Source organism: Vanellus vanellus (genome assembly GCF_965231255.1).
Source record: "Vanellus vanellus genome assembly, chromosome: 1".
NCBI lineage: Eukaryota > Metazoa > Chordata > Aves > Charadriiformes > Charadriidae > Vanellus > Vanellus vanellus.
Window position 1 is genome coordinate 129075727 of NC_138905.1, and position 17709 is coordinate 129093435.

At 36.8% G+C, this 17709-nt stretch overlaps 1 protein-coding gene across 2 annotated transcripts in view; it reads left to right on the forward strand.

Annotated features, from left to right (window-relative positions):
• DMD (dystrophin) overlaps positions 1–17709 on the forward strand; it is a gene marked incomplete at both ends in the record, with an annotated part of 1177430 nt that overhangs the window by 239915 nt on the left and 919806 nt on the right. For both annotated transcript variants that reach the window (XM_082480534.1, XM_082480533.1), the window contains one exon: positions 7842–7960. In XM_082480534.1, coding sequence (XP_082336660.1) covers positions 7842–7960 — 119 coding nt within the window. The remainder of the gene's footprint in view (positions 1–7841; positions 7961–17709) is intronic.

Genomic DNA, 17709 nt, shown 5'->3' on the forward strand with positions numbered 1-17709 from the left:
TATATATTATGTTGTGTTTACAGTCATTTTTGTGTCTTTGGTTTATCTTTCAACAGCTATCATGTTCAGCCTCAATTTACAGCCTCTGTTACGTTTTTGTTGCACTAGTTTTGTCTGTGGGCAGCTTCTCTTGAGGGTAGGGAGGGGTGAAGGAGAAGAATAGCAGAAGGAGAGACGGACTTCTCTTCTTGGTTTTGGTATTTACACACTCTGGCGTTGCTACTAACAATGTATTTCATGTGTCCATCTGGTCTTTAAAAAGCAAAAAACCAACACCTCAGCCTCTTTTACATCATGCTCGTGTGCCCTTCTAAGTATATCTTCATTTGATTGCTAAATAGTATTTACATGAGTAAATTTACGTGAGCCTGAGTAATTGTGGGAAACATTTGAGGACGAACACTGTATTATAGAAAGTATCATTATGTTTGTTGTAGTTGAGGTCCTCATTGTCAAGGAATAAACACATTGGAAAGTTGTTACACCTTGGTCTTTCTTCTATTTATACCACAGTTATTTTTTATGTAGCTGCCCTCCAAAAACATCCTAGATAGTACTAAATCATCTTCGTTCACTGTTCAGATGCAAAAAACTCAAAAATGGAGGGGGAAAAAACTTAAGGCAGCCTTGTTGAATTCCCACAACAATATATGTGCACAAGCACAACGTGAGAAACACGCTCACTGTATTGAATTTTAGTCTGGGGCAAATTCAGTGGAGCAAAGAATATTTATTACAGCGCTGGGAGTTACACGGGGGATATTTCCTCCTGTGGCTCATTTTTCCTTTACAAACGCTTGTTTTTATTTTGTATTGCTTATACTTATTCATGTTTCTTCTTGGAACATAATTTGCATAATCAATGAGTTTTCGGAACACAACCCACCCTCAATTACCTAATCAATGAGTTCTTGAGATGCGACCCACCCCCCAATTTACATAATCAAGGCCTTCTTGGAATGCAACCCACCCCCAAGCACGCCTCCTCCCTTCCAGCGGCACAGGTGCTATGCTTCCTCAGGGATCTTCCTGGTAGGCATCGGAGGGAGGCTTGAAGTCTTTATCATCATGTCCTTCTTGTGGTTTCTTCATTCTTTACACTCCTGTGGTTATCTTAGCCTTCTACACTACCCTTTGTTCTGCAAGTTTGGGTGCTTCCAACTGTTGCTTTCGTCTGATATCCTATCTAACACTATCCCTTTGCAAACGCACAGCAAGCACACACCCATCTTAGCTGAAGCCATAGCGAGCACACATTCATTTTAGCTGAAGCAAAATTCTTTTGCTAAATTACTTATTACAACAAGACTCCAACTCAGAAATTCTTTAAACTCCTGAGATGTTGAAGGTTTAAATGCTATTATTAAGGAGAGGATACTAGCTTTACACGAATCACCAAAAAGATCTAATATGGCTCCTTTTACTTTGATGGTTGACAGTAATGAAATAACTGCATGTCTCAAATAATAAAACAAAACCAAACCAATCTTTAAACAGTGGTGATATTCTCATTTCTTTTATATGTTTTCAGTGATCGGTACCTGTTGGGGTTTTTTAGAGGTTCAGACAGTAGTGTGTAATTTGTATCTGAATTAATATCCTCAGCGCCTCTTTGAAGGGGTTAAAAGAAAGTAAGACTAGCATGAAGCGCTAACTATGTAGGCTTAATACACTGCGAGAGCAGTACTTAATGGGAAGCTTTATCTCTCATAGTCTTTTAACCCGCCATTCTCTTGCTTACGGCTGCTTTGTTTTAACCAGATATTTCATAATGCCCTTTCTCTGTCATTTTACAAAGAGGATACTTTGAGTAGATATTCCCATTTGTGTAATCACCACCTCTCTATAGACATTTAGGCTCTTTAGCAATTGCTAAAGTGGGAGGAGCAGCAGAGCAGGGGTTACTTGCCAAGCTACAAGGGCACATCCGTAAGCCCAGGGTGCAAATCTTCAGAATATAAAGATAGTCTTAGGATATGGTTCCTTGAACGGTATGTTCTGCATTGAACTGAATAAACAAGTCAGCAACGGTGGAGTGGCAGCATCACCCTAGGAACATACAGAAACTAAAATATTTTGCTAAGGAAGAGAGGTCAGTCTCTATTTCAGGCTCCAGATCACAGAGAGCTTTCCCTGTTTACCTCTTGTAATCTTTTTCCTCCAGGTGGGTATCGGAGAGAGCTTTGCTTCTTTCCTCTAACTTTGTTGAGGCTTTTTTTTTTTTTTTTTTTTTTTTTCTCCTGTCCCTTTAATCATTATTTTGAAGTGGGAACAAGTGACATTCATTAGCTTCCTCCTTGCTTCTTTAAAATGCGTGAACTTAGGCCAGGTGACTGCCTTAGAAATGAGCGCTTCACTGCAGCTGTTTCTGCTTCAGGATGGTGGAGTAGGGAGGGCAGAAGGAAAATGGCATTAAAAAGAAGTCCTGGATTGGGGAAGCAAAAATTTGTCTTCAGTAAGTGAAAGGAACAGTAGAAGCAAAAGCAATAGCATGATGAGGTATGAAAATATTTTTCTTGTAACAAGTCACTTACATGGTAGTTACTGGCTCCTGGTTTGTTTTGATTGTGAGAGTGCTGAAGACACATACAAGATTTTCTTGTCTGGAGCTAGAGCAACAACAAAGCCACAACTTTTCTCTTGAAAAGGAGATGGTAACTTCTATGATATAATGTGGCTCCCTTCTACATCCACTGACGGAAAGGTTTTGTGAAATGGATCTGTAAGTTGCTCTTTTGCTAAATTATTTTATCCAGATTTTAATAGCATTATAACTTTAGCTAATATAGTTTAAGAAAATGGCCTATTAAAATCGGCATCATGTTCCTTTGTGATGTTCAGAATTACCTTTGTGTAATTATTTTTTATCAAAAGTTCCATAAATTATAAAGGTGGCTGTTTTAAAGGCTTGTGATACTTTAGAAATGAGTCACTTCAGAAATGCTGAAGAAATGAAAACAATACATCCTGTGATGTTAAAGTATTTTCAAAATGTTTAACTTCTTTCCTTCAGTATTCTCCCTCTGGAGTGTATACTTTGTTTTCCTCTCTTTTCTTGAATCTACACCTTTGCAAAATTCATTACCTCTTCAGGTTTCATCAGGCATATGCATCCTAGATGAATTAACATCAGGTTCATATGGAAAAAAACTTATTTGAATGAATAAACATGTTCTTTAATAAGTAAAGAGACCAGCCCCCAGAAATTCTGTTTATTTTTTCTTAACTGGTTATAGTTTTGTGGAGGTTATTTAGTTATAATATCGATATCTGCAGTCGTGAAAACTAGTTTTCTGGTTTTGACAGAGATTTAGCAGGTGGTCTCTCAGGAAAAATAAGAGTAAACTTTGAAGATGTATCTCTGATAATGGCTGCAGCTGGGAACAGAGCACTGTGGTGGGCTGGAGTTACTGGACATAGTTGTCTGCTGCCTCTGAGTTTTGTTTAGTTGCTTGCTTTAAATCAGGTGGTAACCTGTTGCTTTCTGTAGTAATTGTGGTTTGTCTTATCCATGACTTTAATTTCTTCATAGACATCTGTCTGGATTTGTTTGGCCTTAGTATAGTCTAGATTCAATTTTCTTACCCTGACTGATATATTTCCACCATAAATTATGTAATTGGGTGGGGTGGGAAAGTCCCTTTTATACTTTATGACCAAGTATTTTCCTTGCAAATGTATTTTGGGTTGGTTTCCTCTCCTCCTCGTTTCCGGAAAGAGCTGCAGGTAGAAAAATTACTTTGTGCTTGATATAAATTTTGATTTTGCAATACAGGACTTCTCCATTTAAGCCTTTAATCCTTTAAATTTTGACTCTCCATGATCTTGTCATAAAAATAATAAAAGATTAGTGCTTTACCTGATCAGTGAGCAGCTAGATGGAATTCAATGTGTTCTAGTTAATTCTAACTTCTTTGAACATGTGTGTGCTTTTATGTGTTCAGGGAGAGGAGTGAAGACTGCTAGTTATGTCATCTTGGCTTTATTCCCTGTCAGACATGAACCAAGCTGCAGACATGAGAACAAATTTCGTCTCCCTTTGTACAATTTGAACAATACCGAGAGTGCAAATGAAGGTGGAGAATCAGTATTCCATTTTATTTCTTTTCTCTACTATTTCACACCTGCTCAACCCTGCATTTAAAACTTTTTAGAAAGCTAATAGTAGTTGTTGTTTGAAATTCTGTTTCAGTCTTGTTTCGGGGATTTTTAAGAGCTCTGTGCCATATACCACAATTCTTAATATTCTAGGCTGTAATATCTCCTGCATTTGTACTTGGCAGTTTTGCTGTGTAAATATACCCAGTGAAACATCTAGGCACATCGCACTGAGAAGATGATGCTTCAAGCTGGCATTATGGCACTGGTATTCTAATGATGGTGCTACTGAAACGTGTATACTCAAGTATCCTTTTGTGAGAAATACACTCACTATATTGAATTTTAGTCTGGGGCAAATTCAGTGGAGCAAAGAATATTTATTACAGCACTGGGAGTTACACGGGGGATTTCTCCTCCTGTGGCTCATTTTTGAGCCCTCTTGATAGGAGGGTCAGATTGGAGGGAGGGTCAGAGTCTTTATCACCATGTCCTCCTTGTGGCTTCTTCATTCTTTACACTTCTGTGGTTAACACCACCCTTTGTTTTGCAAGGGTTCGGTACTTTCAACTGTTGCTTTCGTCTGATATCCTATCTAACACTATCCCTTTTCCAAACGCATAGCAAGCATATACCCATCTTAGCTGAAGCCATAGCGAGCACACATCCATTTTAGCTGAAGCAAAACTCTTTTGCTAAATTACTTATTACACTTTCAACAAATGGAAAATCTGGCAAGTTAAATTGCTGTTGGAATAGGGAGAACTTTTTGAGTTTTTACTTATTTTTTTTTTTAAATTGAGTTGATGCTTGTCAGATCTGAATTTCAGTAGGCGGCTATATGCTTTTGTGTTGTATTGGAATCTGTGCTGTAGTCTTTATGTACAACACTAGGAAAATTCCTAAGAAACCTTTCAGTGACTTATGGAAGCTTACTAATTCTCTTTTATAGCTGTGTCTCAGAGGGTTCAAATTTTTGCCATCTGTAGTAAGTGTAAAAAGAGAGATGCTATGTATGCTCTACGCTGGGACAAATATATGCAGTAGAGCTAATAAGCATGCAAATTCAACCAAGGTGCTATACAACATGATGCTATCTGAAACTTTGTTATTGAAACGTTTATGTTTAAGTACTTGTGTGGGTTTGTTTTGATATTTTTTTTTTGTTTGTTTAAAAAAAAAAAAAATCATTCTCTGTGTCTTATATTGAGAATCCTACCTAAGCAGAAGATGGGGAAAAAAAAAAAAAAAAACAACTTGGCCCATCTGGACACATTAACTGAAAAATATCCTCCTGGATTATGCAATTGAGAAGTTGGATGAAATTGAACATCTAAGATAGTCTTAATGATGACAGAGGTTTTTCAAGAGGAACAAGACAATATTTTTGTCATTCTTTAATAAATAATTCTGGATGTTATTGTTCTTGCCCAGTGGAGTCCTGACTGGTTGGAAGAAACCACGTTCCTGTATATAAAATCTTATATTGCCAAATGAGTCATGATTGTGTGAAGATAATGGGTTGCTCTGAGCAGCACAAGTGTGATTAGGACTTCAAACCAAATCCCTGCAAAAACCTTTTGGGGGGGCAGGTAGTCCCTCAGATATCATTCTTTGCTTTTCTTGTCCTGAAAGCTTTTGTCACTGAATAATCTTTTTACACCCTTATTCTCTGTAGTATTTGTGCAACACAGCCTTGCAGAGTGTTTTAAGAAAGTCAATAGATAGCTTTGTGGTTACTACAGTATTCTCTTTTTTTGCTAAATCTGATGCGTGAGCGCATGCATCCTACGCCAGCCAAAAAGTGTTAAGTCTGGAGAGAATAAAGAATTGAAGAAGATCCGTATGCCTGTGTAGGAATGTGGTGGGCTGACCCCAATCAGCAGCTGAGCACCCACACAGCCACTTGCTTGCTTCTCCCCCTGCTCCCCCAGGACAGGGAAGAGAATAGGAAAAGCAAAAGCAAGAAAACTCATGAGTCAAAATAGAGACCATTTAATAAATGAAGAAAAACAAGTGATGCAAAGGCAGTAACTCAGCATCTTCTCCCCCCCCGGCTTCCCCCTTAGCCTGCTTGCTTAGGGGAGTCAGAGGTGGGGGAAAAAAGGGAAGGTCTCAATCCTGTATAAGCACGGTTCAGCAACAGCAAAACAATTGGGTTTTGATTAACACTGTTTTAACCACAAATCCAAAACACAGCATCGTAAGGACTTCTATGAAGTCCATCCCAGTCATACCCAGCACAAGGACGATGGAGAAAACTGTGCAGACATAATGTGTATTCTGAAAATGCTTGTGTTCTGGTACACAGACCAGTCTATGAGATCACAGACTTTAACGCATCCATGACTAGAAACAGAGTTTATCGGCTCTTAAGTTTCCTATCCCTTCCCTGTCCTACCCCCAGCCAAATTTAATATTTTGAAGTTGTTCCGTGTGTGGGAAAGAGAAAATTCTATTTTTAATTAATGTTTAAGAACCTCTGCAAAGAGAAGCAAAATACTTTAGGATAACTTAATTGTTACTATGTAAGTCGCTCCCCTCAGAAAAAAATTGGACAGCAAAGGTGCATAACTGGGAAATTACTATTGCATCAATGGCATTTTACTTTGGTCTCTTGAAGTTAATACAGTAAGATGTAGTGAACATTTTGCTATCTATTATGATTATGGAAGACTGTTTAAAGTGAACTTCTAAAATTAATAAATATGTAAGTAAATCTGTCATAACTAATTACAACATTTTAATTTGTGTAAGTGACATTTGATTTATTTGTAGGTAAAATTATGCGTTTAAGTGTTTTCTGATTTAGGACACTGTATCAAAGTCACAAGTAGTGTAGTTGTTTTTCTGCATATTATATGCACATTCATTACAGAATACCTGATTAAACTTTTTTTTCCAGAGTGCCTGATAACAAATTTGATGTCCTAATGGATAACTCTTAGATGAAATGCCAAAGATCACAGTGTATTAAAATTATTTATATTGCAAATAGCGCAACTGATGATACAAGGGCTCAGATTGCGTATCTGAGCAATAATTCAGTTTTGGCTGCTCTGTATTTTCCTGCAAGAGCATTTAAATTGTACTGTAGTTCTTTTGCTCTTATCAGAGAAAAACCTGTCATTGGACCACAGTTTTATACTCATCTGAAAAGTGTGTATCTTTCTAAAGGTTTTGGTAGGAGAAGTGTCATGGGCAACTACGCTGTGTGCATTCCCAGGTCATGAATTTTTGAACCTGTTGACCGATTTAAATCAGATATAACACCAAACTGGGAATCTTGGAAACCATTACATTCATAGAAACAGGAAGTGAGGTGAAGTGAAAAACTGGTGGCTGGAGACCAGGAAGGCTGCAAAATGACCTCAGCAGTTACCTGTCCTACAGCACATGACCCTTCTCTCCCAGGCACTCTTCAGGACTAGAGGAGGGGAGCAGGAGCAGAACGCTATGGGGTGAAAATGGGTGGTTTGGGGGCATGAAGTTATAGGCTGTTGGGATTTAGTCATGAATAAGAAATGTGGTTAATGTGATGGTGATGGACATGGATGAGTATAGGATGCCAAACCCATTAGAAACCAAGCTTCATTAGTTTCAGAGCTGATCGAACAATTTCTTTCATTAAGAAAATAAAAAACTAGTAGCTGATGCTGATGGATAACTGTAGAAATATATAATTAAATCATATTGCATATTAAAAAAAATGAAACTTACTGTTCCTCTTATTTTTGCTTTAGACCAGACCTATTTGATTGGAATGCTGTTGCTTCTCAGCAGTCACCTGTACAGCGATTAGACCATGCATTCAACATAGCCAGGCAACACCTGGGCATAGAGAAACTCCTCGATCCTGAAGGTTAGTAGAAATTATGTTCTTTTCTCTAAGTGGAAAAAAAATTTTCCATGCATTTGATTGTAAATCAATTTGACTTTGCTTAAGAATTTAACATTTTCTTCAGTTCATGATTTATCTTGCAAAAATCCTGTGTTTATTTATGTTTTAATGTTAGCTTTGTGCTCTTTTGAAAGAAACTGAAAGAACTGCCTGCGTGTACGTGCTGTAAAGCAATTTTTTTCCAGCTTTGGGGCCAGAGTTTTAATGTGCGTGCAATGAATTAAAGGTGTCTCAATATGTAGCTGATTTCTGTTTCAAAGATTTAGAGCATCCCCAGCTTTTATACCTTCTGAAAAGATCATGAGTACAAATTACCTTTTAATACATAATCAAAATGTGTATTCAAACTCTAGATACTCATATCTTTAAAGTATGACTTATGCATCTTTTGTATATTGAAATTTTATCAGGATGAAGACTCATATCACTTATATGTAATAGACTTGCCTGTTTTACTTTAACAATATCTTTTCTACTTCCGTATGCAGTCATGTTTGAAAGGTTCCTGGTTTCCACATGATCTTTTTAATTTTCTCCATTTCTGTATGTTCTCTGCTCTACTTTCTGCATTGCTGAGAGCTGAAGTAACTTTCCCTCAGAGAATGTTTTTAAATCATTCTTTACTACAAGGCGATGTTGAACAGCTGTTGTATTTCCTTTTTATGTATATATACATCTATACAGACTGTCTTTCCGTACCATGATCCATATGCTATATTTCCATACGTTTTCCTGTTAAGCCACTAATAAATGCAATTTTCTATATGTTTATGCTGTTCTTGGTGTCTCACCTCATGGTGAGTTTCTGATGGGAAGAACCAGAATTTATCTAAATGTAAAAATGAGTATAAAAATGGGTCTCGTAATATGTAAATATAGTCTCATAATATGTAAATGTAGTAGGGCATGTCTCAAAATTGAATAACAACCTTGTATCCCTTATATTTACCCAAGAGAAAGGTATGAAAAAACCTGCTTATGCTGTAGTTGAACATCATAAAGCTCTCTGCTCTGTAATCTGACTGCTTTTTGGAGTGAAAAATGATTAGAGGAGATGGTTGAATTCAGGATGGTGACATTTTGCCCTGTGTAGAATTAAACGAGGAGCATCTCAAACAGTTCTCACAATTGGAGCAGCCAGTAAGACTTGAGAGTCAAAGATGACAAGGATTTGCCACCTGGTAGGTGAAAGCTTTGAGAGTGCCTCCTGAGTACCTGTCTTGGGTGCAGTCAGAGAGTTCCCCTTGTACTAACAATGTATGGGGTACTTGTAGTCAGACTTGTGGAAGAAATGCACAGTAAAACCAGTACAGCATCGCTTGCTAGTGCGCTATCTTTCATCTCTAGAACTGAATTTGTGTGAACCACTGAAGGAGGAACAGGCTTGCTACGTGCTAAAGCATGAGATGCAGCTTGTAAACTCTGAATGAGGTTGCAATTGAAAACTGGGTTGCATAACTGAATCGATATAGTCATAGTCTTTGCTACAAATGGCTGAACTTTCTTCTTCAAATAAATTAGGGAATAAGTTATTTTCTGTACGCAAAATTCACTTTAGATTATGTGTTTTATTCTGCTTTTGGCAAAGATGCTTGCAGTTGTTTAGCCAACAACTAAAAAATTCAAACATTGTTGCTTTTCCAAATGTCTGCTGTAATTATTTGCTATTCAGTGCTGTAAATTGTGGTGCTTTTTTTTTTTTTTTTTTTTTCCCCTCTACAAATAAAAAACTGCAAACCTTTCCAAAGGAAGAGTAAATTTTGTACCTATTTGAAAATGTATGAATTTGTGAAACTATAACAATTTGGTTCATGATAGTAAATCTGTTCCCAGACTGAAAAGTAGAATTTCTAGTGCATAAGTAAGGAATGTTGTTTGAGTATTCCAGCATACAACTTCTGTAATTTTACTTTGTATATTTGTCACCTCTGCTAATTAGATACTCAAATATCTCTTAAGAGCATATTATGTAACAAAACTCTGTTCTCTGGCTGTTAACTTAATAAAAACTTCTAAGTGCTACTATATTAGAACAAAAAGGGAGTATGCATTTTGTTAAAACAGCACGCATAATTTGTGAACACTTTTAAAATTTGTTTTTGTTGATTAAATATTTGCTGTCTTGATATTTTGAAAATATTATGTGGAAGGGAAGCTACTATTCAATAAGACCCTACTCTTCTGCAACCTTATACAGTAGTCAAAAAAGAAAGGTTTTGGGTTTTTTTTTTTTTTTGTGTGTGTTCTGAAGTTACTGATGATTGATAACATGGATTTCCTAGTTATCTGTTTAAAGGTTATCAATTGCATTTTGAAAAGTAAATATTTTTATTCAGCCAAACATTGGTTTTCAAGGTTATATATGAAGTTCGTTTGTTTCTGAGGTTGCTGATATTTCAAGTCTGTCCCATGAGAAGTAGTCAGTTTGTTTCTGAGGATATTAATATTTTAAGTTTGCCCCATAAGCAGCTTTTAAAACATCATTTTGGAATTTGATCTCCATTTCAATCACCAAAGTGGCTAAGGTACAGACCATGTTTAAGTATTTCCTGTATAGTATAAGCCATGTTGTACAAGTTTAAGGCTTTTGTATTGTGATTCGTGCAGTGATGACGATTCTTGCTATTTCGCTCATTTATATTGACTAGTAGGAATGCTTTTTTACATCAGCACTGCATCTTAAAGCAGGCACTTTGCTAAGTTTTTAAGCAAGTGAACTTAACAAGCCCTGCCCTAGCCAATTATATTTATACTGATGATGCATGCATCTTAAAACACTAAGCATCTCCTGTAAAACCCATCCTCTGGGTCCTTGCATCTTGAGAAATTCTTATTTTATACACAAGTTCCCAAAGTAGTTTGACAAAATTGTCTTGTTCCTGTTTTGATTAATTGACTTTGTATCTTGTCTATGAAGCTTGATAATGTCTTCACAGGTTATGTAACCTTACTAACTTCCTCTTAAAAATAGCACGGTGTATGTCTTCCTGCTTATAGCTTTCCTCTAAACAAAATTAGCTGATTGTGATTAATCAGGTGTTATCTGAAGATACTGTGTTTTGATATAAATTCCAAAATATAGGCTACATGTGCAGCATAGAATAAATTCTGGAGACCTATTCTGCAATCAGAATGTTCATAATATTGCGGGGGGAAAAAGCAAACAAACTTATCTGCAAGAATAAGATAGGTGGTAGGAGCTTTATTCCAGACTTTTCGCTTTCTTGTTCAGGCAGAAGAGGTGAGAAAGTGACCCCATTCCACAGCAAAAATTTTAAATATTTTAGCTGTTGGTTCTTTGTTTTGTCATTGTTTGTTTGTTTGTTTGTTTTTTTCCCTGATGTTGAAAAGGTGTGCATAAGGGATAGATTTCTGCCGTCTTTTCTGTCATGAAAAAGCAGAGGAAGATTCAGCTCTATTCTGGATGCAGGAGTTGAATGTACTTTAAGTAAGCTTGCAGATGATACTAAACTAGAAGGAGCTGTGGACTCCCTCAAGGGTAGAGAGGCCTTCCAGAGAGATCTGTGTAGGCTACAGAGCTGGGCAATCACCAACTATATGAAATTTAAACAGAGCAAGTGCTGGATTCTGCATCTAGGACAGGATAACCCTGGTTATACATATAAATTGAGGGACAAGAGGCTGGAGAGCAGCCCTGCGGAAAGAGACCTGGGGCTTTGGGTCCATGGCAAGTTGAATATGAGTCAACAATGTGCCCTGGCAACCGAAAGGGCCAACTGTGTCCCGGAGTGTGCCAAGCACAGCATAGCTAGCTGGTCACAGGGGGCGATCATCCCACTCCGCACTGCACTGGCGTGGCTTCACCTTGAGCATTGTGTGCAGTTTTGTGCACCTCAAGATAAGAAGGACATCAAACTATTAGAGTGTGTCCAGAGGAGGGCAACCAAGATGGTGAAAGGTCTTGAGGACAAGACTTAGGAGGAGTGGCTGAGGTCACTTGGCTTGCTCAGCTTGGAGAAGAGAAGGCGGAGGGGTGCCCTCTCATTGCAGCGTGCAACTCCTTCAAGGAGGGCAGTAGAGGTGAGGTCTGATCTCCCCTTTCTGGTGACCAGTGATAGGACACAGGGAAATGGAATGAGTTGCATCAGGGGAAGTTTGGATCGGACACTAGGAAAAGGCTCTTCACTGAGAGGGTGGCTGGTCACTGGAACAGGCTTCCCAGGGAAGCGGTCATGGCACCAAGCCTGTCAGAATTCAAGGAATGTCTGGATGACACTCAGTCTTATGGTTTAGTTTTAGGTAGTCCTGTGAAGAGCAGAGAGTTGGACTTGATGATCCTTATGGGTGTCTTCCAACTCAAGATATTCTATGATCATTTTGATTGAATCTTGCCAGTGAGTGAACCATGAGCAGGCTTGTATGTCTATCTGGTGTTCACTACTGTAGTTTGTGAAAGATAACAAGGGAAAAAATAAGAAGGTGTAGGGGATATTGATGGATGGTAGAAGGTGTTATTTAGAAGAAGTTTATAAAAGCCTAGAGATTAGTGGCAAGGATTCAAAAGAAAAAAATGTGTTTACAAATTAAACTTTTTAGGCCAAAGTATGCCTACATAACTCACTGTGACCTTTTGTTGTAAGACACATGATTATGCAGCTAAGATGTTTTAAATCTTGATAATGTTCTCTGTGATTCTTTAAAAGAAAAAAAAAATGTTATTTTCTATTGGTTGTTCAAAATCAATATTTGTGACCTTCTGGTTATGTCTCATTCAACTCAAAATGCCATGCAATGAACACTGCTAAACCCAGGTCATTTTAATAGGGATTTTTGTTCAGATTTGAATGGCAAAGCTATCGTGGAAAATTTCTGCTACAATAATGTGTATTTTTTTTTAATGCTATTTTCTTTTCTTTTTCTTTAATTTTTTTTTTTAGACTATTACTCTTGGTACAACTAAAGAAAATGTTTGACTGTTTTTTCACACGTTTGTGGTGACTATTCTGGTATTCTGGTGTAAGTTTGAGTTGCTGACTTGAAAAGATATTGATTGATTTCAATATAAATAACTTGTGTTGTTAATCTCTGACTCTTGAATTTAGAGTATTTTAGGCATAAATAATATAACTCTCTGAACATTTTTCTTTTAAAAATTATAAACTTGAGGTCTTCCGCTCCCTGCGTTCCTCACTTATTATCCTAAGTTATTGTTATGTATGGGGAATGAGTAGCGATGGAGGTATTGGCCATCTTTGTTAGTATGGGTTCACTTTAGCTAATTTCAAGAAAAGATTTAAAATAGCTTGAGTGAATCAACGAAATTATGATGACATTAATAACTATAACTCCTATACTTGAAAGTTTGATCAATTGTTCAAACTTTCAGAGATTAGTCTGTATCTTTTAATAACATCTAGTTAGCAGTACCTGGGGTTACGTCTTTTAATAGTTAACTTCATGATCATTTTATCTGTATTGCGATTGTGGAGGAACATGATTCCAGTCTTCACACACAACCTTAGAAAATATACTAAAGGCTCTTGTGTTCCTTGCTACGTGCCCACTTTTTATGAGCAACTTTTTAAATATCACCAAGAAAGAACAGGACAAGCAAACAGCAACAAATGTGTTATGGTCAGTGACATGTAGTAGTTACATGTTATTGGCTGTATACTGAGTTTTAATCTTTACTTTGGGATAAAACACATGCCATATAGGAGCAGAAGGATCTTTTGAGGAACAGTAGGGAACACACTCTCAGAAACTGAATCTGGGAACACACCTGAGCTGTGGCTTCTTTCCCCTCACAGCAGTGAGGTGAGTGGCAGTAGCAGAGTGAGTGTGGTAGAAGAGGCAGCAGCAGTAGGAGATGTAGTGTCTGTGTGCTCCCTTCTGGCAATAAACACCTGATTCTTGGTTTAATGAACGCTTTTCTGGGTCTTGTGCTTGTTTGTGCTAGCCTGATAATAAATAGACTGTGAAGTTATATAATGGCATTTCTGCTGTCCTTTTTAGGTGAAGTAATTATCCAGTTTCTTGTACTTTGCTGTGTAGCCTGATGAAAACCTCGTTTAATCCATCCCAGTCACATTTTCCATAGTTTTCCTTAATTTGCACCGATGACATGAGTTTTTGGCACCATTATTAAGTGATAATGAGACTCAGACAGTTTTCCATTTGATAACTTTTTTGTTTGATCTTGACTTTGCATACTTCTGTATCTCAACAGTAATGGGCTCCACCATACCTGCACCGGGGGGGGGAGGGGAGGAATTGTCAGCATTTTAGTTTGTGAAATTGTTAACCCTGTCTGTACCCAGTAGTTGTATAATGTGGACTGGTTTTAACTTCATTTTATTGCCCTTGCTGATACAGCTCATGTCAAGAGAGTATGAGAAGAAATTTGTTTTCTATCACGCCCTAAAGTTTAGAAATGTTTTGCCTAGTACAGTGTCAGTGTGGGGGATTTTTTTTTTGTTTTTGTAAGGGGAGGGGGAAGAAAAGTCACAAGAGCTATGTTTGATATTGTGCTGCTGAGAATAGTAAAGGAAAATACTGGTTCAAGCTTAGAAATTATTATTTGAGTTGCACAAGAACCTTATAATGGTTAGAAAAGAAAATAAGAAAGGATTGCTTTCTTCATGCTCTTCTTGGTTCTCAAATCCTAAAACGCTTTTGGCTAAATAAGAGGAAAGTCTACAGGATACACAATAATAAAGAAGCTAATTGTTACAGGATATTATTTCTGAACTTTAGCCATAAATATTTGGTCTGCAGCTGTTTTTTAAACTAATGCCACTGGCTCAGTACCAGGATTAAACTTTCAATTGGGAAACCATCAATACTGCCAATTTAATGATTTATCAAGTTGCAAGATTGCTGGATATGTTACTTATTTTAGCCATATCTTTAGTGACAAGAGAAGATTGTGTTTGAGAACTGTCTTTGTATATTTGCTGGTCTGAATATTCAATATTCTGTCAGTATTTGAACCTGTGTATACAAGCTAGGTAATGCAAACCACAAATTTATTTCTTGAGGGTCAGAAAAATTTACATTAATAATAAGTCATCTGATACGTATATTTTAATATTTAATTTCTGGGTTGCTTCTGCTTCTATTTCAGAAGTAACAATATAAAATGCAGTGTAAATATATACTCACATAAACTGTCAAAGCCATTGTATCTAATTTGTGATTCCTGAGCACTATCACCTGCTGTTGAGGTACTCGGCAGCTGTACATTTGAAGTGTTTCGGTGGAATGTACATCTAGTGAATGGTTTTGTTTCAGACACTGACTTCTAAAATTATGTCCTGTATCAAGCTAGTTAGTGAGCAGTTGTTACCTCTTAGCAGTGCTGTTCAAAACAAGAAAAAGATAAATTCCTTTAAAGGAATTAGAGCTCCTAATCATGTCCCCTCTCCCTGCTGTTTTTATTTCAGTCTTAAAATTCTCCTTTAAAAAAAAAAAAATACAGAAAAAGGTGTTAAATTAGTCTCTTCAAGTCTTGTTCATGTTCTGGCATATGAATTCTGCTTGTCTCTAAGCATTCCTTCTATTGGAATTACACATAGCAGGGGTGGACTTGCATTAGCATTGTTGCAGCATTGAAGCACAGCAGTAAAAGCACAACCCTTTAACTATTGCTTTACTGTTCACCACTACAAATTTCAGCTCTGTGTGCTGGATATGTCATTGTACTGTAACATGTACTTTTCTTTGGTTCAAAGCACAGTTCTGAAACACAGAGCGAGTGAAGATCTATGGAAATACCTTCAAAAACAACAGGAAGTATACAATTTATGGGCTATGTAGTGCAATAGATAAACTTTTATCTGAATGAATTTGTAATATAAATAGGTTTCTCAAGTGGTTGCTAGTTTGATCTATGTTTCTGTTGTAATATTTTACTTTACAGTTCCTTTTGAGAAATATTTGCCCGATAATTAAACTGCATTTCTTATTTTTCTACTGATAAGATGAAAGTCCTACCTTTTATTTGCAGTCTATAGCAAATAGAAATAGCAAAAATTGTAAATTCACTAGCCTCCATCTAAAATCACTTTATTTTCCATATTTATGAATAGCTTTATTACTACCTCGTTAATTATCAAGAGACTCCTCGACAATCAGTAACTTTTACAGGTTTTCATGGAACTAAATGACTTGAAGGGTGCTGCATTAAGATACTTGAGGAAAAAACAGTCCCCTCCTCTTATCAGTGGGAAAACTTATAATAACTGGGATTTAATTGGGAGCAGGGCACATATGTTACAAAAGAAATATTTTTTTTTTTTTACTATCACAATGAATTTTCAGATTATAATAACATTTGAATACTGAACTTGAATTATAAAGAGCTCTCTAGTAACTTTGCATTGTAGGTAATTCAGCAACTGTTCGTTGTAAGGATCAGTATATGGAAGGTCTGAAAGTATTTAAAACATAGAACAGATGGTGTGATATATCTCAACAGCTTATTCTAGCAAAAATAGTTGAACCGGTTTCCTCAGTGTTTAGACTGTGAATCTGACTCTCACTCAGTCTCTTTTTGAACATGAAAAAGATAAGCATCTTGGTAATATTGGTGTAGGCAAGATGTAAAAATAAACAGTTCCGTGTTGTCCAAAGTATTCCATATTTTCTTTCAATATTGCTGAAAGAAAGTATTTTCTTTCAACAGTCAACTGTTATCTTTCACCCTGGGAGGAAAAACTAAGCTATTATATTTCCAGTATGTAAGCCGGCATAGAAAACCTTTGCAGTGAAAGTGGAATTCAGAGGTTTTCTGGTATGCTACTTGGGGAGAAATTTTATATGGTAGCTAGTGACACCACTGATAGTTCAACCTTCTAAAAATATTATCCATTACTTCTATTATCGAGCAATGGAGCTTTCTGAAGTCTTGTATTCTGAAATATTTACATCTGATCATCATTTTCATTAAGGAAAAAAAGGGGAGAAGGCTTGGGAAACGTTATTTCCTTGTATTTTTTATGAAGGTTCATTCTTAAAGATAGGGATGTTAAGGAATGTTAATGTTGGGGAATACCAGCTTGAACATAAAGCAGTCGAAAGGCCTTGTATATGAAATAAGAATGAAGACGGTAAAAGAGTGTATATCTGCTTGTATCTGCTTTGACTGTGTAAGGAGATCAGCATATGATGTAAAGGGCCACTGACCTCTGTTGACATGTCATCAGTAATGTTATCTCCCTGTTTTAATGAAGCCCAGAGCATGTGGTGATGGAAAATGCATTGGAGCTGACAATACACTACTGAGTAATCTCAACATTTCACTCCCTGAGTGTATTTCTCAGCTGAAATGGGATAAGGGATCTTTAACACTCTGAATGGTGTTTGTTGTTTGTTGTTTTTTTGTTGTTGTTTTTTTTTTTTTGCCTGTATATCCTGTTATTGTTCTGCTTCAAGCGTGTTCTGTGAGTAAGAATGTTTTATCTATAACCTCAGCATATGTGTCACATAAAAGCACATACACCATCTTTTGGAATTCCAGTAATGCTTTTCTGTTGAAAGCGAGGAAAATAAGGACTATTGCCGTGTGGCAGGAAAACACACAAAACCAAAATTTGTTAGCCAGAACTTAGAAGTGTTTTCTGTTCTGCAGATATATTTTTACAGCATTAGACCTCATGTAAAGCAATAGTTATTAACTAGTTTGTCATGCATCAAATAGAAAAGGTAAAATAGTCATTTTGCTAAGGACCTTCTGACAAAGGAAGAGA